A 27,290-nucleotide genomic window follows, 5' to 3' on the forward strand; every position below is an offset into this window, starting at 1 on the left:
CGCAGTGGCTCATGCCTGTAATCCCAGCACTTTGGAAGGCAGAGGCAGGCGGATCACCTAAGGTCAGGAGTTCGAGACCAGCCTGGCCAACATGGCAAAATCCTGTCCGTACTAAAAATACAAAAACTAGGCGGGCATGGTGGTGGGCGCCTGTAATCCCAGCTACTTGGGAGGCTGAGACAGGGAGAACTGCTTGAACCCAGAAGGCAGAGGTTGCAGTGAGCCAAGACTGTGCCACTGCACTCCAGCCTGCGTGACAAGAGCGAGACTCTGTCTAAAAAAAAAAAAATTCAGGCCAGGTGCGGTGGCTCACGCCTGTAATCCCAGCACTTTGGGAGGCTGAGGCGGGCGATTACTTGAGGTCAGGAGTTGCAGACCAGCCTGGCCAACATGGTGAAACCCCATCCATACCAAAAAAATAACAAAAACTAGGCAGGTGTGGTGGCGGGCGCCTGTAATCCCAGCTACTCGGGAGGCTGAGGCAGGAAGAATTGCTTGAACCCAGAAGGCGGAGGTTGAAGTGAGCCAAGACTGTGCCACTGCACTCCAGCCTGGGTGACAAGAGCAAGACTCTGTCTTAAAAAAAAAAAAAAAAAAAAAAAAAAATTCAGGCCAGGTGCAGTGGCTCACACCTGTAATCCCAGCACTTTGGGAGGTCGAGGCGGGCGATTACTTGAGGTCAGGAGTTGGAGACCAGCCTGGCCAACATGGTGAAACCCCATCTATACCAAAAAATACAAAAATTAGGCTGGGCACAGTGGCTCATGCCTGTAATCCCAGCACTTTGGGAGACCAAGAAGGGCGGATCACAAGGTCAGGAGTTTGAGATCAGCCTGGCCAACATGGTGAAACCCCATCTCTACAAAAATACAAAAATTAGCCGGGCGTGGTGGCGTGCGGCTGTAATCCCAGCTGCTTGAGAGACTGAGGCAGGAGAATCGCTTGAACCCAGGAGGCAGAGGTTGCAGTAAGCTGAGATCGCGCCACTGCACTCCAGCCAAGTGACAGAGCAAGACTTTGTCTCAAAAAAAAAAAAAAAAAAAGAAAATTTGTGAAAGTTGTTTTGGGTTTTTGTTTGTTTGTTTGTTTGTTTTTTAGAGAAAGGGTCTCACTCTGTTGCCCAGGCTGGAGTGAAGTGGCATTATCATAACTCACTACATCTCCCAGGCTCAAGTGATCCTACCATCTCAGCCTGCCAAAGTGCCTGTAGGCCTGGCTAGGTTTTTTTTTTTTTTTTTTTGAGATGGAGTCTCACTCTGTCACCAGGCTGGAGTGCAGTGGCACAATCTTGGCTCACTGCAACTTCTACTTCCCAGGTTCAAGCAATTTTCCTGCCTCAGCCTCCCGAGTAGCTGGGACTACAGGCACACGCCACCACGCCTGGCTAATTTTTGTATTTTTTTTTATTAGAGACGGGGTTTCACCATACTGGCCAGGGTGGTCTCGAACTCCTGACCTTGTGATCCACCTGCCTCAGCCTCCCAAAGTGCTAGGATTACAGGTGTGAGCCACCGCGCCCAGCCTCTTTTTTTTTTTTTTTTTTTTTTTGAGATGGAATCTTGCTCTGTTGCCCAGGCTGGAGTGCAGTGGCGCAATCTTGGCTCACTGTAACCTCCGCCTCCGGGGTTCAAGCAATTCTCCCTGCCTCAGCCTCCCAAGCAGCTGGGATTACAGGCACCTGCCACCATGCCCGGCTAATTTTTGTATTTTTTAGTAGAGATGGGGTTTCCCCATGTTGGCCAGGCTGGTCTTGAACTCCTGACCTCAGATTATCTGCCCACCTTGGCCTCCCAAAGAGCTGGGATTACAGGTGTTAGCCACCCTGCCCGGCCATTAATGTCTACTTCCTATTTGGATGTTAAAATGTTTTTACCTACTTCTTCAATCAACTCTTAGCTCATTAATATTCAACCTTTCTTCTTTGCTCATCTAAGATTGGATGAACCTCTAAATATTGCCTTCACTATATCCCAAAACTTTTCAGGGGCAGTATTTTCCTCATTATTCAGTTCTAAGTGTTTTTAAGTTTCTTTATAAATTCTTCTTTGACCCATGTGTTGTTTACATAGGAATGCTTTTAAATGTCCACATTTATGGGGATTTCGTGTTCAGCTTTTGTGTACTTACTTCTAATTTAAAAGCAGTGGGAATACTGGGAAATCATCTTTATCCCAAGAGAAAAAAAGGGGAGAGCCATGATTCTCTTTCCCAGTATCTGGTTCTGGCATGACACAACTTAATTCTCACCCCAAACAACTCTAAAACTGGACAAAATACAGGAACTCACCATTTCCAGCACTGGACTAATGAGAGTGAATGGCAGAGGGCTGTTTCCTGAGCAAAGGAAAGCACGTGAGCACCACATTCACCCTGACCTCCTGCCTGGGGGCATATTCCCAAACCACAGCAAAGGGAAACAGAGCCCAAGCAGAAAGCGGCAGTCTCACTGGGCAGCAACAGAGTTTAAGTGACAGGAATTTGGGGACAGAGGACCAGAGAGGAAGGAGCCACACATAAGTCCAAGGAATCTAGGTGTCTGCCTCAGGTCCTTGGTTGAGGCCTAAGCTGTCCGTGGTGCGGGACAAGTACCGGGAGGCCTTAAAGAGAACAGTTGCTATGAAGGTGGGGGAGAGGGCTCTGAGAGAGGACACAGATGCTGGAGGTCTCACAGTGCTGGAGACAATGGAGTTCCAACCTGGCAAGGGGGACAGACCTTGGCAAGCACCCGGAGCACTCACCTGAAACCCTACAAAAGCCAAGCCTTAGGAAAAATGATGTTACCCAAGAAAAAGACTCAAAATGAAACATTTCAATCCTAACCATGACACACACACACAAACGCTTAATAGGATAAAAGATCTGCTAATAATTTAATCTTTGCTAGAAAAATTTCAACACCATTTAGAGGACAATAACAGAAGCCTCCACGATATAGCATCTATAATATCCAACACACAATAAAAAATTACTATAGGCTGGGTGCAGTGGCTCAGCTCATGGCTATAATCCCAGCACTTTGAGAGGCCAAGGTGGGCAGATCACTTAAGCCCAGGAGTTCAAGACCAGCCTGGGCAACATGGCGAAACCCCATTTCTATAAAAAATACAAAAATTAGCCAGGCATAGTGGTGCATGCCTGTAGTCCCAGCTACTAGGGAGGCTAAGGTGGGAGGATGGCTTGAGCCCAAGAGGTGGAGGTTGCAGTGAGCTATGACTGAGCCACTGCACTCCAGCCTGGGTAACGAAGCAACACCCTGTCTCAGGAAAAAACAGAAAACTATTTGTAAAGGGGCCTGACAATTTTACCCATAATCAAGGGATAAATGTCAACAGAAGCAGATCCACAAATGACTCAAATATTGGAATTAGCAGAAAATGATTTTATAATAACTATTAGAAAAATGTTAATCTTAAAAAAAGAGACAAAATAGGTGAAAAGATGAAAAAGTCCAGCACAGAAATGGGAAAACAGAATAAAATGGAAGTTGAAAAATATCTAAAATAGAAGATTCATTAGATGGGCTTAAGAGCAGATTGGACATAGGAGGAGAAAAGATCAGAGAATTCCAAAACAGGTCAGTTTGGAAGAGTGGGAAAGCCTGTGACCATACACATATACTGAGACCAGTTAGCAAGGTTGTGTGAATGTCTTCAGGGGCTCAGAGGGTGGGTTCAGAACAGGCAGAGGGCTGGGTTCAACTAGGATTAGTGTTCTGCAAGCTATAACCTAGTGAGAAAAGGGCAATGGAGTTAAAGATGTTTGAACTAAGGTGGTTGTTGACTATAGAATCTAGGCTAAGAGGGAAATGAGAGAACAAAGAGAATATTGAAAAATGAACAAATGGTGGGGTCAGCAGACTTTGGGTGCCTATGTGTGCCAATGCATCAACTGTTAGACTGAGGCTGTAGAGCCTTGCTACTAAAATGTGGTCCCAGGGCCAGGAACATCAGCACCACCTGAAGCTTGTGCAAATTCCCAGGCCCTACCCTACATGTACTGAGTCAGAATCGCCGGGGCTAGGGCTCAGAAAGCTGTGTTCACAAACCCTTTTGTTGATTCTGATCTTGTTAAAGCTTGAGAACCACTCTTCCAGAGTAAGAGAGCTGCAAAGACTGGGGGACAGCACAGAGTGGGATGCTTGAAATGGTTACAGCAATGACAAGGTCTGAAATACGGCTAGGGGAATGAGAAACTGTGACCAAGTGGAAGAAAAGATCATTAAAGACACAACAATCCAGGTGGGGTGCAGTGGCTCATGCCTGTAATCCCAGCACTTTGGGAGGCTGAAGTGGACGGATCATTTGAGGTCAGGAGTTCGAGATCAGCCTGGTCAATGTGGTGAAACCCTGTCTCTATCAAAAAAATATAAAAATTAGCCAGGCATGGTGGTTCACACTTGTAGTCCCAGCTGAGGTGACAGAATCCCTTGAACCCAGGAGGCAGAGGCTGCAGTGAGCTGAGATCACTCCACTGCACTCCAGCCTGGGCAACAGAATGAGACCCTGTCTCAAAAAAAAAAAAGATACAATGGTCCAGGAAGTAAGTGACTGGACTCTTAGACGAATCATCCACATAGATGCTAAATTTGCATGATAATAAGACAGAAAGATGATGAGCCAGAAGCTGAAGTTTTCAGTGAAGGGCATAACACAGAGAAGAGCAGACAACTGCTGCCAGGAAGGTTCCTAAGCAGTATAGTCTGACAGTCTGCCCTTTCAAAGAGGGCTTAAGAGAGAAAGGAAGAGAAAGAGTTTGAAATTAGCAAAGGGAGTCACCTCTGACAATCTTTTTTTTTTTTTTTCGTGTTTATAGAGATGGGTCTTGCTATGTTGGCTAGGCTGGTCTCAAAGTCCTAGCTTTAAGCCATCCTCCTGCCTCGGTCTCCCAAAGCATTGGGATTATAGGTGTGAGCCACTGCGCCTGGCCCACCTCTGAAAATCTGACTGTAGTCAATAATTCCAACTCATCTCTCAGCTTCCACCTCCAACCTCTCCAGCTTTGTGGCTGACCTTAACTGCCAGCCATACGCATGCTCTGCTTCCTTGCTGACAGAACCCCAAGTTTAGCAACAATGTGTCTATCTTTTAAAACTACATCTCTCAGCATCTGTGCACTTAAGGCCATGAGTTACGAGGACATCCAGTTAAACACAAGAACTGTGGTCAGTGAAAGAGGCCCGGCAAGGATCAGACTATACCAGTCGCGGTCAAGAGATCTTTATTGGAGGTATCGAGCGGAGGACGAGAGGAGAGGAGGGGAGGGGAGGGGAGGGGGGAGGGAGGGGAGGGGAGGAGAGCTGCTGGCGTGCTGGGTTTTATATCCCTTGGGCCTACGTGGGGTGGGCCCAAGGGAAGGCGGGAGATGCTTCTTTCTGATTGGCCCTCCTTTGGCGGGTTCAGACAGTGCTCGGTCAAGGAGGGGAGAAGAACCCGGAACCGGCGCCATTAAGGTACCCCTGTTGCCTAACAGTCAGGGCTTCTGGGAAATGCACCTTTTAAGAGGACACAGGCCCCTTTTGCCCTCTGTTTCTCCCCTTCTTCCTGCCTAGAACCCTGATACAACCATGGAGGCCCCATAGCAACCCTGGACTCCCTACCTCCTGACTTCTATAGGAAGGAAAAACAAATCGCTAACTTGTTTAATCTACTATTGTTCCGATTTCCTCGTATGTGCAGCCAAGTCGGCTGCTAGCACTAACACTTCAGGCTCTGGAATGGGATCTTTTTCTCCTGGTTCACCTCTGCGTACAGAGAATGGGCCCTCCTCCTTTTGAGGGAAGCTCCCAGGGGTTAGTTATGGACCTTATCTTCTCTGCCTGCAGAGGCAGCCTCCACCATTAACTGCCCCCCATACCTCATATTTGGCAATATTTATCTTCCTGCCAGGAAGAGCTAGATTTTATTGACTTTTGTCTTACACTTCACACCAGCAGCCAGAACAAGGCTGTACAAACAGTAGACACTCAATGTCTGCTACATTAACAAGGAAAACCTAAGTTTCAATATTCCAGGTTGAAAAAGCCTTGACTGAATTGCCTAATGACCCTTTTTATCCTTGCCAAAAATATAGTCTCCTTAATTTACAAATTCCAAGTTTTCTGCATCTGACCTTACCTCTGACTGTTAAAAGGTCATAAAAGTTCCCTGATTTCACCCGAGACCCTGCCTTCTTCTCCACAGTCAGACTGGACTGGAGGAGGATGAAAGCACTGAAAGCAAAGTCAGCCATGCTCTACAGGGTGAAAATGGAACGCCCCAGAGCAGAAAGGCCAGAAGACATACCAGCGGCGCCCAGGGCTGCTGGATCACATCAGGGGTCCTCTTGGGGGGCCTTTTGCTTGTATTCACAAACAGTTTTCGCTTGTGGAAGAGTTTGCCATTCAGCTCCTGGACTGCAAGTCTCACTTTCTGCATGGAGCCCAGATCTACAAATGCAAAGCTGAAAAGGGAAGAGAGAGAGGGCGGCTTTGAGCACATCTCCAGAGAAGCCCAGAGCTTCAGGGAGGCACCAAGCCCGAGCTGGAAGGGCAGTGTCCTCTCTCTCTGCAGTGACAGATGAACTGTTCACAAGCAAGCTACGAGTATGTCCAGACTTGGGGCTGGGCCAGTGTGAGATACTGTCATGGGCCTCTAAGGAGCAAAAGAAATGAGCAGACTTTCACTATGCATCGTATGTCTATGCCTTTGAGTTTCTTTAATACTACTGCCCCAAAAGTTCAAAGCAAGCCAAGTGTGGTGGCTCATATCTGCAATCCCAGCACTTTGGGAGGCCAAGACAGGTGGATCGCTTAGGCCCAGGAGTTCCAGACCAGTCTGGACAACATAGCAAAGCCCCATCTCTACAAAAAAATACAAAAATTAGCCGGATGTGATGGTGTACACCTGTAGTCCCAGCTACTTCAGAGGCTGAGGTGGGAGGATTGCTTGAGCCTGGGAGGCGGAAGTTGCAGTGAGCCGAGACTGCACCACAGCACTCCAGCCTGAGCGACAGAGCGAGACCCTGTCTCAAACAAACAAACGTTCAAAGCACTTTTTACTGCCTTGAAAATAAGAAAGGGAAAATATAAGTAGGTCTGGTTTTCAGGAACAACTAAGGCTTAAGGTGGTATAGTAACTTATCTCAAGTCAGAAAACACAGCAAGGACATGACCAAAAATATACTCAGGTCTCTGGACTTCTAAGCCAGGGTTGTGTTGATAAGACAGTATTCGCTGCTGGGTCAGAGGGTTAAATATGGAAAGGGGGTTTCCCAAATGTTCCTTTGCCAAGTCACAGTGGGTGTGGATGTGGCAGTTGCTGGGCTAGTCTGCAACATGAGTGCATCAGCAAAATGGACAGGGAGGAAAGGAGCTGCTTCCCAAAGAAAACAAAGAAAGAACAGTCATTACCATTTGCAGCCATTCTGGATTTTGTGGACATCAAGAGGGTTGAAGTCCTTTAGAAGGTACAGAATTTCCTCCTACAACAGCAGGGTTTAAAAGAGAGAGACCCAGAGACATAACTTACAACCACTTCTCAAGGTTTCAGATCCCCAGCCAGCTAGTCTGGACCCAACTTAACTCATACTTAATGAGGATCTATTATGTGCTGTATGTGCCAGGTTTTGTAGGATAGACAAGAAAGGCCGCAGCCCTGTCTTCAGTAGAAGCTCACCAGTCAAGCAGGGATGCAGACAAGACAATTAAGTAAACACACCGTTTCATCACTGCACATACGGCCTGTCGTTTAATCCAGATTTGGAGGGAAAGGAGGTGGTTAGGGTATGCTCCCAGGAAGAAGTGACTTCCGCAGCTTTGCGAGTACCTCCTCCTCACTGCTTCTCAACCCTGCCTGGCCTCTGCCCAGCGATATGGTTCCCTTCCTCTTCCCCGGACATTTCCCTACACCCTTCTTATCTCCTCTCCTAGTCTGCCCTCAGGCCGTCTTCCTCACCCCATCCCCTCCTCCCCATCCTGCTCCACGGACTTGGGTTGCTGTCTCCCCAAAGGCACCAACCTCCCCTGCTTTATGATAACGTCTATGCCACCCGGAGGCCTTTTTGAACTACACCCTATTTTTTCTCTTTTCTGCCAAACCTGTAGAAAGAGCCGTGGCCACCTAATGCCTCCGTTTCCTCCCTGCCCACTCCCTCCTGACTGCCTGCGCCAGGCTGGTTCCAGCACTACTGAAATGCTTTCTTTCAGGTCACAGACATGCGCTCGCTGCCCACTGTTATGGATTTGCTTCAGGTTCAGCTCTTTCACCTCCTGCCTGCACCCCTCAATACTTCCTCCTTCCTTGGCTTCCCCACAAGAGTGTTAATGATTATAAAATTTCACAACCATGATGAAAACCAATTTTTCTCTGGAAAACTCTATTTTGGAAAAAGTTTATATTTATACCATCTTCCAAAGTCACTTTGTTGACTTAGGAAAATAGAAATGCATTATGTATAACTCATTTTTCTCAGTCTTCATGTTTATATTACATTTACATTCAAATTTTCTAATTGCTTTACTCTTAAATATTTAATGTTTATTACATATGAATGTAAAAGATGCTGAGTAACAAGCAATTTGTGAGAACGAGCAATGTGTGCTTAGCATTTTCACTTTACCAAGCACTTTCATATCCTTTATTCCATTTGGTTTTCACAACCACCCTATAAAGTACACATTATTACTATACTCATTGCACAGAGGCATAAAATAAGGATCAGAGAGGTTAAATGACGTCTCTATGGCTAGGACTTGAACTCCAGACTCTTAACTTCAAATCCTACATTTTTTTTCCATTATATTATGAAAAACCATAGTTTTCTTCTCAGATTTTACCATTACTAAAATAAAATAGAAAACTAGTATTTTGGCAGTTATCAGGAAACCATAACCTTGGGCCAAATCCAGTCCACTACCTTTTTTTGTAAATAAAGTTTTACTGGAACACAGCCATGCACATCCATTCACTCATTGTCTACAGCTGCTTTCAGGCTACAATGGCCTTCAACGCATAAAGTATTTACTATGTCGCTGGGCACAGTGGCTCACATGCTTGTAATCCCAGCACTTTGGGAGGCTGAGGCAGGCAGATCACGAGGTCAGGAAATCGAGACCATCCTGGCTAACATGGTGAAACCCCATCTCTACTAAAAATACAAAAAAAATTAGCCAGGCATGGTGGCGGGCACCTGTAGTCCTAGCTACTCAGAAGGCTGAGGCGGGAGAATGGCGTGAACCTGGGAGGTGGAGCTTGCAGTGAACCAAGATCGCACCACTGCACTCCAGCCTGGTTGACAGAGCAAGACTCCGTCTCAAAAAAAAAAAAAAAAGTTTTGATCAATTATAAATTTGAAAGGAGGCTTGGTACATTAAGCTAAAATTGCCTCATGCACATCTCATTTTAAATCATAAAAGTAACATTAGGATTTTTTAAATTACAAAGACATTGAATGTTTATTGTAGAATATTTTTAAAAACTCAGATAAGCAAACTAGAAGTATTGTCCATAATTCTGCCACCAAAATATGAACACTGCACATCTACTATAAATATCATGAAATCATACTGCACCTTCTGCTTTGTAACCTATTTCACTTAAAGACACATCCCTTCCAATCAATCACCGCCAACCACATGGTTTAAGGGATCAATAGCCTGCTATTAGTTAAGGCAGCAGCATTTATGGACCACTGACTTTGTGCCAGACAGGTAGGAGGTTACTGCACTCACCTATGTGCTAAGTAATTTCATGCCCATCCAACTGGCAGCAATTTAACAGTTGGACAACACCAAACATTCATGATAGAGGAACCCTGTGCTGCTGGTGGGAGTGCAAGTCAGTCCCCTTCCTGGTCCAGCTGTGAGGACCATGTGGCCCTGATGCCCCACACCTAGGTACAGGTCCCAGAGGCACTCGCACCTCGCACACCGATATGCGTACAAGCCAGTTCACTGAAGCTCTGCTTGAGGAAGCAAAAACTAGGAAAATATTAGTGTGAGCCATGTAAAATTGATGATTTTGCAGATTAAAAAAATGGTCCAAGTCGGGCGCGCTGGCTCACGCCTGTAATCCCAGCACTTTGGGAGGCTGAGGTGGGCAGATCACCTGAGATCAGGAGTTTGAGACTAGCCTGACCAACATGGTGAAACCTTGTCTCTACTAAAAATACAAAATTAGCCAGGCGTGGTGGCAGATGCCTGTAATCCCAGCTACTTGGCAGGCTGAGGCAGGAGAATCCCTTAAACCCTGGGGGGCAGAGGTTGCAGTGAGCCGAGATCGCACCATTGCACTCCAGCCTGGGCAACAAGAACGAGACTACGTCTCAAAAAAAAAAGAAAAAAAAAGGTCCAATACCAGCTATTTCATATGGTACAACCTAAGAACTGGAATGTCTATTTGCAGGTAAACACACTGTGGTAGGTTCATACGAAAGAATATTGTAACAGCCGAAATTACTGCCTGGAGCTGCACATGCCAACACGGACATGATCAAAGCAAGCCACAGACAAATATGCAGACAGAAGGTGAGGGATCAACAACCACCTGCCCAGCACCTCAGCTCCCTGCTTTTCAGGGTACACCCCAGACATGGTCATTCCCAATGCCTACCCCCAAACGACAGCTTTGAACCCTGCACTCTCTGACCCCCTCCTATCTTTCCTACTCACACCTCTGGTTCTCCAACTACACTCCCCAGTACTGTGACCCTTCAGACTCCACCGCTTTCCACCCTCCTGCAAACTCCTGATTCTGACCCTTTTCTCCTAACCATCCTGCCCCACTCAAACCTACAATGTCCTTGCTGTGCTTTTTTTTTTTTTTTTTTGAGTCAGGGTCTGGCTCTGTTGCTCAGGCTGGAGTGCAGTGGCATGATCTTGGCTCACTACAGCCTCTGCCTCCCAGGCTCAAGCCAACCTCCCACCTCAGCCTCCTAAGTAGCTGGGATTACAGGCATGCGCCATCATGCCTGGCTCACTTCTGTATTTTTCGTAGAGATGGGGTTTTGTCATGCTGCCCAGGCTAATCTGAAACTCCTGAGCTCAGGCAATCCACCCACCTGGGCCTCCCAAAGGGCTGGGATGACAGGCGTGAGCTACCATGCAATGCTCCTGGCCCCTGATGTGCTCATTAACCAGCTTAGGTGCCAGGGTCTATCACTGCAATCACTACCTAGTGTCCAGTACTTCATGGCATTCCTACTACCTATTCCTCATCATCAGCCCCTCACTCTCCCAGAAAAAACTACCACACACTTTGCACATCCTTTCTATTCAGCAGAGAACCCTGATTTTTACTTCACTGAGAAAAGAGAAGCAACCAAAGGGGAACTTCCATTCTCCCACCACCCCTGTATCTGTACTCATCCCTCTAAGTGGAAGACCTGTCCCTGCCCCGATCCCTTCCTTCCCACCTTCTCGAGGCCTCTGCCGCTAAATCAGCTCCTCTCTTTCCAGCATCAGTTTCCCTCTCCATTGGATGGGCATACAAATTGGCCATGTTAATACTTATTACACATAACGCCTCAGACCCCATACACCCCTCCTGCTACAACTCCATCTTTCTACTCTTCTTTTTGACTGAAATCCTTGAAAAAGTCATCTACGCTATCTTCACTTCCTCTCACTCTTTCATTCAATAGATACTTATTAGATGCCCACTCTGTGCTAGAAATGTGTTAGGTGTAGAAAGCAGAGCCCTCCTGGGCTCATCTTTTATGGGGAAGAGATCATCACTAAGGGGAGTAAGTAGCAGGTGGCCAGGCATGGTGGCTCACGCCTGTAATCCCAGCACTTGTGGAGGCTGAGGCAGGCAGATCACCTGAGGTCAGGAGTTTGAGATCAGCCTGGCCAACATGGTGAAACCCCGCCTCTACTAAAAAAATACAAAAATTAACTGGGTGTGGTGACAGGTGCCTGTAATCCCAGCTGCTCAGGAGGCTGAGGCAGGAGAATCACTTGAACCCAGGAGGCAGAGGTGGCAGTGAGCCAAGATCATGCCATTGCACTCCAGCCAGGGTGACAAGAACGAAATTGCATCTCAAAAAATAAAAAAGAGGAGTAAGCAGCAGGTGTGGTGAGTTCGATGGTGGAAAGTATTAAGGAGACACAGAGCAGGAAGGACAGGAAGAATGGGGGCTACAACTGAGGGAGAAGAGCCGGGGAGGGCCTCTGAGAAGGCCACCTCCGAAGCAGAGCAGTGAGCAGAGGAAACTGCAGGTGCAAGGCCCTATGGCAGGTTCTGGGCTGAGCAAGGAGGCCCGAGAGCCTGCTGTGGAGCAAACAAGGAAGAAGGTAGGAGTGAGGCGGGCACAGGGAGCGGTTCATGCAGGGCCGCAAGGGACTCTGCTCTTCCTAAATAAGAAGGGAAGCCACTGGAGGCTTCTGAGTGGAGGGGGGCCAAGACCTGCTTGCCACTTTATGGGGTCACTCTGGCTGCTATGTTAAGATTAGACTGCAGGGGAGCAGGGCAGAAGCGAGAAGAGCTGGCTGGGCGCGGTGGCTCATAGCTGTAATCCCAGCACTTTGGGAGGCCGAGGCAGGCAGATCACTTGAGCCCAGGAGTTTGAGACCAGCCTGAGCAACATGACGAAATCCTGTCATAAAAATTAGCCAGAGGCTGAACGTGGTGGCTCACTCCTATAATCCCAGTGAGAGGTGACAGTGTGCTGGCAGTCCTCACAGCCCTCGATTGCTCTTGGCGCCTCCTGTGCCTGGGCTCCCGCTTTGGCGGCACTTGAGGAGCCCTTCAGCCCACCGCTGCACTGTGGGAGCCCCTTTCTGGGCTGGCCAAGGCTGGAGCCCACTCCCTCAGCTTGCAGGGAGGTGTGGCGGGAGAGGCGCGTGCGGGAACCGGGGCTGCGTGCCGCGGCTGCGGGCCAGCTGGAGTTCCGGGTGGGCGTGGGCTTGGCAGGCCCACACTCGGAGCAACTGGCCGGCCCTGCCGGCCCCAGGCAATGAGGGACTTAGCACCTGGGCCAGCAGCTGCAGAGAGTGTAATGGGTCCCCCAGCAGTGCCAGCCCACCGGCGCTACACTCGATTTCTCGCTGGACCTTAGCTGCCTTCCCACAGGGCAGGCCTCGGGACTGCAGCCCGCCATGCCTGAGCCTTCCCCCGCCTCCGTGGGCTCCTGTGCAGCCCCAGCCTCCCCGACGAGTGCCGCCGCCTGCTCCACGGCGCCCAGTCCCATCGATCACCCAAGGGCTGAGGAGCGCAAGCGCATGGCACGGGACTGGCAGGCAGCTCCTCCTGCAGCCCCAGTGTGGGATCCACTGGGTGAAGCCAGCTGGGCTCCTGAGTCTGGTGGGGCCTTGGAGAACCTTTAAGTCTAGCTCAGGGATTGTAAATACACCAATCGGCACTCTGTATCTAGCTCAAGGTTTGTAAACACACCAATCAGCACCCTGTGTCTAGCTCAGGGTTTGTGAGTGCACCAATCGACACTCCGTATCTAGCTGCTCTGGTGGGGCCTTGGAGAACCTTTACTTCTAGCTCAGGGATTGTAAATACACCAATCGGCACTCTGTATCTAGCTCAAGGTTTGTAAACACACCAATCAGCACCCTGTGTCTAGCTCAGGGTTTGTGAGTGCACCAATCGACACTCCGTATCTAGCTGCTCTGGTGGGGCCTTGGAGAACCTTTACGTCTAGCTCAGGGATTGTAAATACACCAATCGGCACTCTGTATCTAGCTCAAGGTTTGTAAACACGCCAATCAGCACCCTGTGTCTAGCTCAGGGTTTGTGAGTGCACCAATCGACACTCTGTATCTAGCTGCTCTGGTGGGCCTTGGAGAACCTTTGTGTCAATACTCTGTATCTAACTGATGCGATGGGGAGGTGGAGAACCTTTATGTCTAGCTCAGGGATTGTAAACGCACTAATCAGCGCCCTGTCAAAACAGACCACTCGGCTCTACCAATCAGCAGGACGTGGGTGGGGCCAGATAAGAGAATAAAAGCAGGCTGCCCAAGCCAGCAGTGGCAACCCGCTTGGCTCCCCTTCCACGCTGTGGAAGCTTTGTTCTTTCGCTCTTTGCAATAAATCTTGCTACTGCTCACTCTTTGGGTCCACACTGCCTTTATGAGCTGTAACACTCACCACGAAGGTCTGCAGCTTCACTCCTGAAGCCAGCGAGACCACAAGCCCACCGGGAGGAACAAACAACTCCAGACGCGCCGCCTTAAGAGCTGTAACACTCACCACAAAGGTCTGTAGCTTCACTCCTAGAGCCAGTGAGACCACGAGCCCACCGGGAGGAACGATCAAACTCCAGATGTGCCACCTTAAGAGCTGTAACACTCACCGCGAGGGTCCGCGGCTTCATTCTTGAAGTCAGTGAGACCAAGAACCCACCAATTCCGGACACACCAGCACTCTGGGAAGCCGAGGTGGGTGGATCATTTGAGGTCAGGTGTTCGAGACCAGCATGGCCAACATGGTGAAGCCCTGTCTCTACTAAAAATACAAAAATTAGCCAGGTGTGGTAGTGCACACCTGTAACCTCAGCTACACAGGAGGCTGAGGCAGGAGAATCGCTTGAACCCAAGAGGTGGAAGCTGCAGTGTGCCGAGATCACGCCACTGCACTCTAGCCTGGACAACAGAGTAAGGCTCCATGTCAAAAAAAATAAAAATAAATAAATAAATAAGCTGGGTATGGTGATGTGTTCCTGTGGTCCCAGCTACATGGGAGGCCAACATAGGGGGCTTTTGCTTGGGCCCGGGAGGTCGAGGCTGCAGTGAGCCATAACTGCACCACTGCACTCCAGCCTGGGTGACAGAGCAAGACCCTGTCTCAAAAAACAAACAAACAAACAAAAAAACCAAATGAACTAAGATCCCTGGCAGTAATACAGGTGGGACAGCAGTGGGTTGGCCGGGGTGCGAGCAGTGGCGTTGACAATAGGTGCCAGATTCTGGATGTAGGTAACTTTTTGTTATAAAATAATTCCAAACATACACAGATGTAGAGAGTACAATGAACTCCCACAAACCCATCACCATGCTTCAACCAGTACCCCCATTCCGTGTGTTTCCCCTGTCTCTCCACCCCTTGTTCACCAGTGTCTTAGAGAATCCTGGGCATTCTGTCATCTCACCCTTAAATACTTTAGCCTACTCCTCAAAGAGGCATTTTCTCACTAGACACATCATTATCAAACTAAGAAAAACAATAATGTCTTACTATCAACAGGTAAACGTCACCAATTGTCTCAGAAATGTCTTTTTGTGGTTGTTTTGTCCAAAACGGGATCAAGACAAAGGCTACCACTGTATTTCATTATCATTTCTAAGTCTCTTCTATTTTATTTTTGAGACAGAGTCTTGCTCTGTCACCCAGGCTGGAATGTAGTGGCGTGACCTCGGCTCACTGCAACCTCTGCCTCCCTGGTTCAAACAATTCTCCTGTCTCAGCCTCCTCAGTAGCTGGGATTACAGGCACCTGACACCATGTCTGGCTAATTTTTGTATTTTTAGTAGAGACGTGGTTTCACCACATTGGCCAGGGTGGTCTCAAACTCCTGACCTCAGGTGATCCACCCGCCTTGGCCTCCCAAACTGCTGGGATTACAGGCGTGAGCCACCAAACCCAGCTCCTAAGTCTCTTCCAAATCTCTTTAAATCTCTATCAGATCTACTTTAATTTTTCCGTGACTGACTTGTTCTAGAAATCAGGTCAGCTGTTCTATAGACAGGAGTGCTGCTGCTTTATGGCGGCATTATTTTGGTCTTCTATTCCCTATATTTCCTTTTGACTACAAATCTGCTATAGAGCTTGACTAGTATACGTGTTTTTTGGGCAGAATACTTTAAAATGCTGTGGTCGCCTTTATCTTGCATCACTTTTTAGGGGGCTCATATCTGGTTATCTCATTTTTAGTGAGGCTAAAATTAGTCAGCAAGTTCAAATGGTTACATCCTAATCCATCCATTGTAAAACTGCCCATCAATACTTTACCTAATGAATTAAGCAAGCTCAGATAACCACTGTCTGAAACAGGTATCTTACTGGGGTTTGCACAATGGTTATTTTCTAATTCTACCATTTCTTCTGCATTTATGAGCTAGAGTTCTTCTTTAAAGAACTTTCTCTCATTCACTAGGGTTGTTTGCTCTGAAAATGCTATTACACTGGTGTTGGAAAAGCACAATAAATACTTCTTCTCTTTAATTATCAAGTTTTATGTTAATGAACCATTATCTTTCCATTTTCAGTTGTGTCCAGTGTTATTTCTTTCTTTAGATACCACTACAAATTAATGCTTTTTAAAATCATTGGTGAATTTTAATCAAATGTAGTACTTGATGCTCAAATTGCTCTGTCCTTGGCGCATGGGACACCCTCTTTGCTTGCTCTTGTGTCTTTTTATTTGGAAACTTTCGAATCGGAATAAAAATAGATAAAATAGTATTACAAATCCCTATACGCCTATCACTCAGCAGCCTCAGCAATTCTCAATTCATGGCCATTCCCATTTCATCATAACATCTCTCCCGGCCACTAGGCTATTCTGAAACAAATCTCAAACACCACATTGCTTCACATGCAAACACTTCAGCACAAACTCCAAGAATCAAGAACACCACCTCTAAATAAACCACCTCTGAATAAAACCTCCTCTGTCTTTTCATTCAAACTTCAATAGTCTTTGATAGCTTTCTGGCATAACAGCTCCAGATCTGGAATCAGCCATTTCTCTAAGAAGGACTGGTTCTCTTTAGCAGGAAAGAACACAATCTATGGGCCAGGAGTGTTACTGCTACTGGGTAATCAGAGCTCCAATGTCTCTCAGTAGACATAGCTAGAAGATATGCACCTTAAAAGAGGAAAAAGTCGCCAGGCGCAGTACCTCACACCTGTAATCCCAGCACTTTGGGAGGCTGAGGCAGGCGTAACACCTGAGGTCAGGGGTTTGAGACCAGCCTGACCATCATGGAGAAACCCTGTCTCTACTAAAAATACAAATTTAGCCAGGCGTGGTGGCGCATGCCTGTAATCCCAGCTACTCGGGAGACTGAAGCAGGAGAATTTCTTGAACCTGGGAGACAGAGGTTGCAGTGAGCCGAGATCGAGCCATTGCACTCCAGCCTGGGCAACAAGAGCGAAACTCTGTCTTAAAAACAAAAACAAACAACAACAACAACAACAACAAAAAAGGAACAAAGTACTAAGACACACTCTAACACAAATGAACCCTGAAAACATGCTTAGTGAAAGAAAACACAAAATTCCACATTGTATGATTCTATTGATATAAAATGTCCAGAATAGGAAATCCTTAAGAGACAGAAAGTAGATTCGTCGTTACCAGGGGCTGGGAGGAAGGGGGAAGGCAAAGGACTGCTAATGAGTATGAGGTTTATTTTGGGGGTGATGAAAATATTCAGGAATTAGGATTGATAGCCGCACAATCTTGTGAATATATTAATAATTGAATTGTAATTTTTTTTTTTTGAGACACAGTTTCACTCTGTCACCCAGGCTGGAGTGCAGTGGCATGATCTCGTCTCACTTGCATCCTCTGTCTCCTGGGTTCAAGTGATTCTTGTGCCTCAGCCTCCTGAGTAGCTGGGATTGCAGGTGTGTGCCACCACGCCTGGCTAATTTTTATTTTTTTGCTTTTTGTTGTCATTGCTGTTGTTGTTTGAGATGGAGTCTTGCTCTGTTGCCAGGCTGGAGTCCAATGGCGCAATCTCGGCTCATTGCAACCTCCACCTCCCAGGCTGAAGTGATTTCCCTGCCTCAGCCTCTCGAGTAGCTGGGACTACAGGTGCGCACCACCACGCCCAGCTAACTTTTTGTATTTTAGTAGAGACGGGGTTTCACCACATTGGCCAGGCTGGTCTCGAACTCCTGACCTTGTGATCTGCCCACCTCGGCCTCCCAAAGTGCTGGGATTACAGGTGTGAGCCACTGCACCTGGCTAATTTTTGTATTATTAATATTATTTGTATTATTAGTAATTTTTAGTATTGTTTAGCATTAGTAATAATTTGTATTATTAGTAATATTTGTATTATTAATATTATTAGTTTCACCATGTTGACCAGGCTGATCTCAAACTCCTGTGATCCGCCCATATCGGCCTCCCAAAGTGCTGGGATTACAGGCATGAGCCACCACGCCCGGCCTGAATTGTACATTTTTAAATAATAAATTTTCCAGACTGGGCAACATTGTGAGACCCCATCTCTACTAAAAACACAAAAAAATAGCCAGGCGTGGTGGTGCACAACTGTGGTCCCAGCTACACAGGAGGCTGAGGTGGGAGGATTGTTTGAGCCTTGAGGGCAGAGGCTGCAGTGAGCTGAGATCGCATCACTGCATTCCAGCCTGGGTGACAAAATGAGATCCTGTCTCAAACAAACAAACAAACAAAAAAGTTAATGGTAAATTTTAAGATATGTAAATATTATATATATTTAAAATTTTTTTTTTTTTTGAAAACAGGGTCTTACTCTGTCTCCCAGGCTGGAGTGCAGTGGTGCAATCTCGGCTCACTGCAAGCTCCGCCTCCCGGGTTCACGCCATTCTCCTGCCTCAGCCTTCTGAGTAGCTGGGACTACAGGTGCCCGCCACCACACCCAGCTAATTTTTTTTGTATTTTTAGTAGAGACGGGGTTTCATCATGTTAGCCAGGATGATCTCGATCTCCTGACCTCATGATCCACCAGCCTCAGCCTCCCAAAGCGCTGGGATTACAGGCATGAGCTACCGCGCCCGGCCTGAAAAGTTTTTTAAAAATACTGGCTACTGTAGTAGATGATCTTTCAACTCTGACCCAAGATTCTTGTGTCTTCTACCAGAAACCTGGAAACTGCTGCAGGCCAATTTGTTAGTTTGTAATCAGGGTAAAATCTCAGACGTTTCAGTTTTTTTGTTTTTGTTTTTGTTTTTTTGAGACGGAGTCTCGCTCTGTCGCCCAGGCTGGAGTGCAGTAGCACGATCTTGGCTCACTGCAAGCTCCACTTCCCAGGTTCACGCCATTCTCCTGCCTCAGCCTCCCGAGTAGCTGGGACTACAAGTGCCCACCACCATGCCCAGCTAATTTTTTGTATTTTTAGTAGAGACGGGGTTTCACCGTGTTCGCCAGGATGGTCTCGATCTCCTGACCTTGTGATTCACCCGCCTCGGCCTCCCAAAGTGCTGGGATTACAGGCGTGAACCACCGCACCCAGCCCATTTCACAGTTCTTGACAGGGCATTAATGTTACCATCCAAAATTTCTTTTTCTCTTTTCTTTTCTTTTTTTTTAAGAGATGTGGTCTCGCAATGTTGCCTAGGCTGGTCTTGAACTCCTTGGGCTTAAGTGATCCTTCTGCCTCAGCCTCCCGAAGTACTGGGATTATAGTTGTAAACTACCATGCCTGGTCTAGAAATTTCTTTTGAAAACCCTACTCCTTCTCTAAAGCACAGCTCAAATCTTTCTTATAAGGCTGGTCCGAGTTTGAGTCGAAAGAAGGCACTATGGGGAGGGCTGCTGCTTTCTGTGAAGGGGACAAGGATGAAATGTTCCCTTACCATGCTGTGGGACAGTATGGCCAAGCAAGCCCCAGGTGCTGGGCTCTGGAATGGGGTCTACTGGGGAGTGGGGAAGAGAGAGGTGGCAGAACTGCTCAGCATCTTACCTCCCCAGACCACTGCAGGAATCACATGTAGGGCTCCTCTGCCCACTTCACTGTCAAGTAACAGGTTGGACCAGCCTGCCAAAAATGGGGGAGGAGAACCAGCCCCAGTAGGCTCGTCTATCAGGTGCCAGGAATCCCCCAACCTACCCCTTTGATTGAATATGATTTCTTTTATTGGATCACAATGACTTACTATGCTCCAATACCATTTTCTTCTCTCTGTCACACAAAACATCATGGTCCATCTTTTATTTGGTGAGTTATTTCCACATCTTATCGGTTACATGATTTGGCACAAAGCAAAGAACATGGGACTTGGGAGCAACTGAGCATGGATTCCACTCCTGGCTGAGCACTCACTAGGTCTGTGTACTTAGCTGAGGGACGTGACTTCTCAGAGCCTTGGCTGCCTCATCTCCAAGATGGGGGCATTACCACCACCCAGAGTTACAATAATAATTTAATAAAACCACATGAATAAAGCATTTAGCTTATTTCCTAGAGCATGCCTGACAGTTAAAATATAGTAAATAGCGTAAAGGAATAAGGTACAACTGGGCAGAGATGATTGAGTGGAACTGGTTAGCAAGGGAAAATGGAGACCAAGAAAATTTTGAAAAATGTCTGGCATGCTGCAGGGGTTCCACAAAGGTTAGTTTCTCTCATCCTTCTTCTAGGACTGAGCTCCTTGAAGGCAAGGACTAGGTTGTTTATCTTCAAGCATGCCAAACTGCAGGCACAATATTTTGCATGTAGTAGATGCCAAAAAAAAAAAAAAGTCAGGGGGCGCTTCAATTCAGTAGATCACACTTTCATTTTCCTTTCATCTGTATTTCAAATACACTTACTACAAAATTTAAGCACTTATATTGTTTTATAATTATTTCAGGTTTGTTGGTCTGGCCTCTCCAAATAGTAAGGTGCCTGGGGTCAAAAATACGATTGCTTACATTCTACTCTCTAAGTCCCACTAACACAGCACTGACAGAACCAGCTCATTCCAAAGTCAAATAGGTGTCATTTTTTTTGGCTGAAACCAACTGCTCCCCATTACCACAGCAGCTGAGCCCTAACAAGGTCCCTTCCTAAAAAGAAGCTACCTCAACCCAAAATGACAAGAAGGCTGACCAGCCATCCAGGTCAGGGATAAAGAGTGGGACTAACTGTCCGGGATGCCAGATTAGAATTTCAGTGCTAAAACTGGGAAAGTTCAAGGCAAACTGTGATGCATTGGTTACCCTAGCCACCAACAAGTGACTGTCTGCACTATCATAGCTCTCAAACGTCTTTTAAAACTGGGGAAATTAAGTTACTAGCAGGTTACTAAGTCATATGGGAAGTCCAAGGAAGATAAGCAGCCTATTGTGAAGAATAAATACCTTAGAAATATCCAGTGGAAGATTGCCAACATACACCTCTGTCTCTCTTTTCTTGAATCCTAAGAAGAAAAACAGCATTAAATGGCAGGCATACATATGGTTAGAGGATTCAGAGGAGTCAGAACACATAAGTCACTTTTTGTATTTCTTCCTTTTTTTTCTTTTTCTTGAGACAGAGTCTTGCTCTGTCACCCAGGCTGGAGTGCAGTGGTATGATCATGGCTCACCCACTTGACCTCCCAGGTCCACGCAATTTTCCCACCTCAGCCTCACAAGTGGCTGGGACTACAGGCACATGCCACCATAACTGGATAATTTTTTTTTTTTTTGGTAGAGACAGGGTCTCTCTATGTTGCCCAGGCTGGTCTCAAATTCTTGGGCTCAAGCAATCCTCCTACCTCAGTCTCCCAAAGTCCTGGGATTACAGGCGTGAGCCACTGTACCTGGCTTCACTTTTTCTTCAATGTTAAAATATTCCCATGCACATACACCCCTACAAACATCCCCCCACCCCTGTGAACACTGAATGGCTATACTGTACCCCATCATTCAGCAATACTTATCAATATTAAGGAGTGGTCCATGATAAGTGCTGGCCGTGCATATCCCTGCCTTCCCAGCAGGGGATCACTCTGCAGGGACCTAGAGCCATGGGCACACCAGGAATCCAGCACTTTCAACGAGAGAGGTATTATGAAGTATTTCAGGACCCATGGGGTTGTGCTTCCCGAGTTAACACTAAGCTGAGCGTGGAGAGCATGCAGGGGCCCAGGGAAATGCAGGAGGGAGGCTGAAGGGAATCCAGGCAGAGGGAACAGCCCATGCCAGGACATGGAGATACGAAAAAGCTCAGCACATTTGGGAAATTGCTCATAGCCAGGACTAGGTGCCAGGTGGATTGCACACTGCATGCAGTGAGCGGTGAGAGAGGAGGCTAGAAAGGCAGGTGAGGCCAAACTATGAAATAATGAAAGGCTGTACCACAGCAGTCACAGTTTATTCCACTGGCTGGGTGATATGGGTGAGGGCTGTAACCAGTTGGGGGGTGTCAATAGACCTGGGTTTCAGAAAGATCACTTTGGAGATGGGAGAGGGAAAACTGGAAAAAGGCACAAATGAAACAGAAGCACGGGGTTAGGAGCAGCAGGTGCACCAGTGAGTAAGGGTCTGCATCGCAGCAGTGGCAGGCGCCACATCCACTATGAGACAGGAAACATGGTGGCTGACTGGAGGAAGAGCAGAATCTAGGCAGATCCCAAGTTTCACATTGAACAGAAACTGGGCAGACTGGGAACCATTAACTGGAATCCAAGTTGTAGGATGAGAGTCCCAGCACCAGTGAATCCCCCAGCCTAACTTACCTGGAGATTTCTGCTCCTCCAACACTCCATTCCTCCCAAACAGTTTAGCAGAGAGTTGGGTGTGACTACTGTTCCAGGACCTGTCAAATACAGGTGTCAGCATCCAACCTTCCAAGCTCAGACTCCGACAAAAGGAAACATGTGCCAGGCATAAGCAGATGGGCCTTGCATAAACCTCCATTCCCCTTCCCGACCAAGGGTTTCCCTTCCTCCTCCCAGAATCAGTTTCCAAGCCAGGAAGCCCTCCACTGGACCTTTTAAATCACTAACAGTTAAAGTATACTCAGGGTTAGGATCGACTGGCAAGAGATGCCAGGGGTGACTCTTAAGACTGGGGCATGGTGAGACAGGAATGGGAGAAAGAGAAGGCTGGGGGATGGAGCGAGACCTGCTCATCAGCAAAAGGAAGGGACTTACATGCTGCAGTTGCTTTCCAACGGGATCTCCTGCAAAGCCAACCGGCCAGTTAGAGGAATGCCAGGACAGTACACCATCATATAACCACTGAATAGGTACTGTGGTAAGCAGAATAATGCCCCCCCAACTAAAAGTGGTCCACATCCTAATCCCTAGAACCTATATTCGATTTCACGGCAAGGTTGCAGATGGAGTTAAGGTTGCTCATCAACTGACTAAAACGGGGCTGGCACGGTGGCTCACGCCTGTAACCCCAACACTTTGGGAGGCCGAGGCAGGTGGATCACCTGAGGTCAGGAGTTCGAGACCAGCCTGGCCAACATGGCGAAACCCTGTCTCTACCAAAAATACAAAAATTAGCTGGGTGTGGTGACAGGCACCTGTAATCCCAGCTACTCAGGAGGCTGAGGCAGGAGAATTGCTTGAACTCAGGAGGCAGAGGTTGCAGTGAGCTGAGATTGGGCCACTGCACTCCAGCCTGGGCGACAGTGAGACAACGTCTCAAAAAAAAAAAAAAGAGAGAGAGAGAGATGTGACAACAGAAACAAAGTTAAAGTGATGTGATATGAGAAGGACTCTACTACTGTTGTTGGCTTTGAAGATGGAGGAAAGGGCCCCAAGCCAAGGAATGCTGGCAGCCTGTAGAAGCTGGAAAAGGCAGGGAAATGGATTCTCCAACTAAAGCCTCCAGAAGGAACACAGCCTTGTTGAAACCTTGATTTTAGCCCACTGAGACATGTGTCAGACTTGTGACTTACAGAGCTATGGGATAATATTTGTGTTGTTCAACCCACTAAGGTTGCAGTATTTTGTTATGAAAGCAAATCGAAAACTAATCCAGATAGCATGGGCAACTTTAAAACCACACACCGCTCTGCACAGTGGCTGGCCTGTGGAAAGAACAGAACTTTTGGAGTTAGATGCATCTGTGAGTCCAGCCCAGAGACCTTGGGCAAATTTCATCTGTCAAATCAGAATCAAAACACCCATGTCATAGATCATGGCAGTGAAGTGAGATACTACACTTGAAGTATTTGCCATGTGTCAAGAACTCAATAAATGGTAGCTATTGTGTTTATTTTTATGGTTTTTATGGGCACTTTCCTACAATTCCGTGAGTATTATCTTCCCATTTTACAGATGAGAAAACCAAAGCTCAAGGATATCAGGGGATTTTATAAAATTATAAAAGACACTGAGGTAACTCAGTCCTGTGATTCCAAAGCATTGGTTCTCTTTCTACAGATAACAAGGCTGTCAAAGTCATTTCAAAGGGATTTTTTTTTCCTATACTTTAGGGAAAACATAAATTAAAACATTAAATTTTAAAATAAAACAGTAACTCTTCTCTAAATTATTCCCAGCTGTGGGAGGGAACAACCATTTTAGCTACAACCAATTCTAAATAGAACTAAAAGTAGTTCAGATAATTAAAAGACAGGTATGGATGGATAAAAATGGAGAGGGAGATTTATGGGCAAAATCAGAGATACAGGATGTTAGTCCCAGTTCCTGGTAATCTCTGGAAAAGCCTATGGGATTCTGAAACAGAACAGGCACTGAGACCTCCCAAGCCAAGGCCCGGCATAAATCTGTCCAAGATGCCTTTAAGGCCTGCTGGGTACTATGCTAAGCAGCTAATACACATTCTCATTTAATCCTCACTCAAACTCTAAGAGGGAGACATTGTTAACCCATTTTACAGATGAAGTCCCGGAGATGCAGAGATGATAACCTAGTATTTGGCCAAGATCACTTAGTATCCATGCTCACAAATGGGAGAAGCCTGTTTTTGTTAATCCAAACCATATGACCATATGATTCCAAAGTCCTGAGTTTCCTTCCAATCTATTGTTTAGTCTGGAGAAGTAACCTATTTGTGTAGGTTTTTTTTGTTGTTGTTGTTTGTTTTTTTTTTTTGTTTTTGAGACAGGGTCTCACTCTGTCGCCCAGGCTGGAGTGCAATGGTGCGATCTCGGCTCACTGCAACCTCTGCCTCCCACATTCAAGCAATTCTCCCACCTCAGCCTCCCAGATAGCTGGGACTACAGGCACGCGCTACCACGACGGCTAATTTTTGTGGTTTTAGTAGAGATGGGGTTTCACCATGTTAGCCAGGCTTTGTGTTTTTAAAAAGACCTAAAGAATACATAAGGAGCTCTTACAACTCACCAACAAAGACAACAAATAAACCGATTAAAAAGTGAGCAAAGGATCTGCTAGACATTTCTCTGGAGATATACAAACGGCCAATAAGCACATGAAAAGATGCTCTGCATCTTTGGCCATTAGGAAAATGCAAATCAAAACCACAATGATAACACTTCATATCAATCAGGGTGGCTAAAAGCAAGAGATACAGATAACATCCTCTATCTCTAACAAGTATTGAGGACATGAAGAAACAGGAGCCCTCATATTGCTGGTAGGAATGTAAAATGGTGCAGCTACTTTGGAAAAGTTTGGCAGGCTCTCAAAAAATTAGACAGGGAATTACCATATGACCCAGCAAGTCCACTCCTGGGTAACTATTCGAGAGAAATTCAAATATGTGTCCACACAAAGACTTTTCCACAAATATTCATAGTAGTGTTGCTTATAATAGCCAGAAAGTGAAAACAATCCAAATATCCATCAACTGATGAATGAATAAAGTGCAGTATAGCAATACAATAGAATATTATTTGGCAATATAAAACGAATCAAGTAGTAATACATGCTATACAACCTGGATGAATCTGAAAAATGATGCTAAGGGAAAGAAGGCCACATACTGCATGATTCCACTTCTCTGAAAAGTCCTGAATAGACAAATCTACATAGACAGAAAATAGATTAGTGGCTGTCTAGGATTGGGGAGGTGGAGAGGGAAATGAGGAGTGACTGCTAATTGACGGGAGATTTGGGGGTGATGGAGATGTTCTAAAATTAGATTGTTGCGATGGTTGTACTGTAAACACACCAAATATACTGAAAACACTTGAGGTACACACTTAAAACAGGTGAATTTTATGGTATGTGAATTATATCTCAATAAAGCTTTAAAAAAAATGTCAATACGCATTTTCAAGAACATCAGTATGAGCACGCATTTCTTTATTTTAGCTTTCCCACCTCACAAACCACCACCCACACAAATGAGGCCGTCCACAGTTGCGATCATTCTGTTTCCATCGTATATGAGGACTCAGTGTTGGTCAGCCCCTGCAGCACATTTAGTTTGCTGAACTAAAAGATTTCCGTTCAGTAAACTAAGTTTAAATTTCTTTTTTTAAACCAGAAAGGTGTTTTTTTTTTTTTGTCTTTTTGAGAAGGAGTCTCGTGTTGCCCAGGCTGGAGTGCAATGACTTGATCTCAGCTCACTGCAACCTGTGCCTCCCGGGTTCAAGCGATTCTCCTGCCTCAGCCTCCTGAGTAGCTGAAACTATAGGCGCGCACCACCACGCCCGGCTAATTTTTGTATTTTTAGTAGAGACCAGGTTTCACCATGTTGGCCAGGCTGGTCTCGAACTCTTGACCTCAGATGATCTGCCCGCCTCCGCCTCTCAAAGTGCTGGGATTACAGTCGTGAGCCACCGCGCCCGGCCTCAGAAAGTTTTTAAAGGGCTTTGAAGAGAGGGAGGAATGGCAGAGGCGTCTTTTCCCATAAAGTGGCCACAGTTCTGCATACGGCGCTCCCCGCCTGCACAAATCCGGACTAGGAGGGCCGCTCTCACCCGGCGCGAGCTAGCGACGGCCCCGCGGGAACGGCGACCCCTTTCCCCCTTCCATCGGGACTGAGGGCGTTTTCCATGGCTGCCTGCCGACGCCCCTCCCTCCCTCCCTCCCAACCCTCGCCTGGCAGCCCGGGACCTGAGGCCGACAAGCCATACCTCGTCTCGCGGGCCACGCGCGTCCACCTGCGATCGCGACGCCCAGCCTTCGCGCCTTCTCCCTCCGCGCTCCGCCCCCTCAGAGCCTGGGGGCACGGGGCGGGGCTTGCCAGCAGCCAATCCCCGGCGGCCACGGCGGGAAGAGCCTCGCGGAGCCCAGGACCGTGTGCCAGCGAAGAGTAACGGAACTAGCGCAGAAGCTGGCGACCGTTGTCCCTGCACCCGGACCTCGGCCCGCAACCTCTGCCCTACCGCCAAAAATAACGTTTGCAGAAAGAGTGGAGCGGAGTGGGTGGGCGAGGGGCGCCTGGCGCTGTGCGGGACAAGGGGCTTCCTTCCTGGGGGTGAGGGGCGCACGTGACACTCCTGGGCGCGTGTGAAGGCAGCGCCCGGCCGAGACCCGCTCCGTTCAGACGCGGGCTGTCGGCGGCAGTAGGGGGCTCTCTGCTCAGTGGGGCGCGGCCGATCCGCACGTGCGGCCGCCGCCCCTTTCTCCCGAGCTCGCAGCCCGGGACCCGCCTCTGCCATGGCGCTCACCCCGCCGCCCCCAGCTCTGGGCAGGAGGTGGCGGAGCTGGGAGGCGCCAGCCGCGGAGGGGAGGGGCGCGCGGCGTTGATGGGCCGCCCGCCGTCCGTCCACCGTCTGTCGCGGCGCC

General features: G+C 47.4%; 1 protein-coding gene across 1 annotated transcript in view; it reads right to left on the reverse strand.

Annotated features, from left to right (window-relative positions):
* TDRD10 (tudor domain containing 10) overlaps positions 1–26,687 on the reverse strand; it is a 47,925-nt gene extending 21,238 nt beyond the window's left edge. The window contains exons 1-6 of the mRNA XM_030823217.1: positions 26,636–26,687; positions 22,764–22,792; positions 22,347–22,426; positions 20,986–21,044; positions 7,388–7,458; positions 6,282–6,438 (exon numbers count right to left, since the gene is read on the reverse strand). Of these exons, the coding sequence (XP_030679077.1) occupies positions 6,282–6,438; positions 7,388–7,458; positions 20,986–21,044; positions 22,347–22,426; positions 22,764–22,765 (369 nt within the window). The 5' untranslated portion in view covers positions 22,766–22,792; positions 26,636–26,687. The remainder of the gene's footprint in view (positions 1–6,281; positions 6,439–7,387; positions 7,459–20,985; positions 21,045–22,346; positions 22,427–22,763; positions 22,793–26,635) is intronic.
* Between the last annotated feature and the right edge of the window lie 603 nt (positions 26,688–27,290).

The sequence above is a fragment of the Nomascus leucogenys genome, chromosome 12, assembly GCF_006542625.1.
Source record: "Nomascus leucogenys isolate Asia chromosome 12, Asia_NLE_v1, whole genome shotgun sequence".
Lineage (NCBI taxonomy): Eukaryota > Metazoa > Chordata > Mammalia > Primates > Hylobatidae > Nomascus > Nomascus leucogenys.